Source organism: Fopius arisanus, unplaced genomic scaffold (assembly GCF_000806365.1).
Source record: "Fopius arisanus strain USDA-PBARC FA_bdor unplaced genomic scaffold, ASM80636v1 scaffold00067, whole genome shotgun sequence".
NCBI classification, from domain to species: domain Eukaryota; kingdom Metazoa; phylum Arthropoda; class Insecta; order Hymenoptera; family Braconidae; genus Fopius; species Fopius arisanus.
The window spans coordinates 632,041-634,341 of record NW_011887806.1 but is presented as its reverse complement, the minus strand read 5'-3'; the positions used below and the strand labels follow the sequence as shown (position 1 = coordinate 634,341).

The 2,301-nt window shown below is 34.4% G+C and overlaps 1 protein-coding gene across 1 annotated transcript in view; it reads right to left on the bottom strand.

Moving 5' to 3' along the window:
• LOC105269353 (tyrosine-protein kinase Drl) overlaps positions 1–2,301 on the bottom strand; it is a 58,306-nt gene that overhangs the window by 24,903 nt on the left and 31,102 nt on the right. The window contains exon 3 of the mRNA XM_011309505.1: positions 979–1,246. Coding sequence (XP_011307807.1) covers positions 979–1,246 — 268 coding nt within the window. The remainder of the gene's footprint in view (positions 1–978; positions 1,247–2,301) is intronic.

Below are 2,301 nucleotides of genomic sequence, written 5' to 3'. Positions count from 1 at the left end.
ATTGAAGAATTATTACCCCTAAAATGACAGCTTAAATTATTCAAACCCGCGAAATCAAAAGTAAAGTTGAAATTAAATTCTGAAAACTCTTGAGTGAAAGATTAATTGAATTATTTTCTTCATTAATACATTATTATTAAAACTTATTCTGAAGTTGAGGAAAATAGGGGATGATTAATTTTTGATCTCATTCATTCAAGCAGTTGGAATATGAAATTCAACAGGAAAACTCAATGATTTGATATACATCCCCATTACCTCAATTCTCGGTACCATTACTCTCAAACTCAGATTCTATTACCCACATCCGCTTACACCCGCAAAATCATCAAGAGCCGGTGATTAACTGTCATACCATATAACCAGACTAGAGCCATAATTTTAATTGAAAATTCAATCGGAAACATTCGTTACTTTTGCCTATCTCTGCCCAGTGGTTTCATGATATAAATGTGGAAATTAAAATGGTGAATAACGACAGGAATATATTTTCCAGAGAGTAAATTGAAAATTCAGGGAATTTCAGGGTGAAAAATTAGGGAATTTATTCTGGGCGAGGAATAATATCCGCGGGGAAAAGTCGAGGTGATGAAAGAGTCGAGAATATAATCCCAATATTTATCTTCAACACATCACTTGCAACATTGAACTCAATTGTAAATTTTTTAGATAAACAATGTCCATTTTTCAATTATCTGATCATAATTAAATTATCAAGTAAATTAATCGATGATAAATATTTTTGTTATGGAGAATTAATTTCTTAATCAATTTAAATGAAAAATGTATAATGAAGAGATAGACTGGGGTAAATGCATTTTTCTGCAAGAGGTAACTCTAAATAAATATGAGATCTACAAAACAGAATTTTAGGATAATATCTGGAACTTCCTTCAATTCCAAGATATTTGCTAAATACTGGTTTTGAAAAAAATGCACTTGACCTTTATCGTTTCGCTACTGAAATAATAAACTCACCTTTCAAACAAATTTTATTTCTCCTGAAAATGAGCATTGTGTCGTTGTACCTTGTGCCAGATGGTGCTGTGACATTTAACCTCAAGGTCATTGGTATTTCAGCACTCACGAGACCAGAACAAGGTATTCTTATTCTGAATACTTGTAGATCCGTAGGAACTTCACCTTTAGCTGAGACATTGACCCGAGGACGAAGCAATGCTACTGCCTCTGGATTTCCACCTTGCACACCTATCACATTGTAATCCACTTCCATGGAATACGATAGCTGGAGAAAAAATGAAAGATGTTTCAGATGAGTTAGGTTATGATAGATGAACAGCGCCACAGTCATAAAAATTTGGGAATCCCCCGAAGATATACCGCTACGAGCAAAATTCGATGGAAAGAAAATCACTGAAGGGTGCAACATGGAAATAAATGAGATTTATTTTCTAGAGTAATTTTGCCTCGAAAATTATAGTCTTCAGTTCATTAGGGGATTCCCAGATTCTTGTTCTCCCGAAAAAAAAAAAAAAAAATACAAACAAAATATATAATAACAGTGATGATATTACTTTTATCAAAATGTTAGTGTTAATTAATTATTGAAGGATCGAAAATGTAAGTCTGTTTTTATTAAACAATCATCCTAATTAAAATGAAAATTATAGCTAAATATTTCAAAAGAAATTTGACCCGAATCGGAATCCTTTTCCAACCGGTGATATTTCTTCATTTCTCAAGAAGTCGAAAGCTTCCTTTCAGTTGTTTATAAAATAAATTTGTTGAATAGTTGACATTCAGTGCTCAGAACAAAACGGGCATGTTAACCCTTGACGATTACGATCCAATGTCAATATGTAATGTCAGCCATAATTCTGTCTGTGCAGTTGACAAATCAAAAAGACAGTCAATAGTGTTAATTCCTTCTTCCCCAATTCAAATAAAAATATGTCAACATTACCCGGCACTCGCTTAGCACAACAAAAAATTCCAACGGATTAGTCGCCGCTCCAAGCTCTTGACTCCGTAATTAGCAAAGAGCATTATCAATTTTTTTAATTCTCCCCACTCCCTTGACTCATGTGATCCATTGGACTCCCAGTTGACATCACGAAGTACTAACCCTATTATTTATGCCACCTCGTAAAACTTGTGGCGTGTCATGAGCCCATACGTACCACCCCCGTCCCACCATTATTTTTTTTTTCTCTCAAACATTTTTTTTATCTCTTTACTCAGGGAATTCCGTGATCGTCGATTGTCGGTACTCGCTGACTTTATTCTCTTACAAATGTGCCCCTGGATCAACTGAAAGTGGGCGACAGGGGGTGGAAAAGT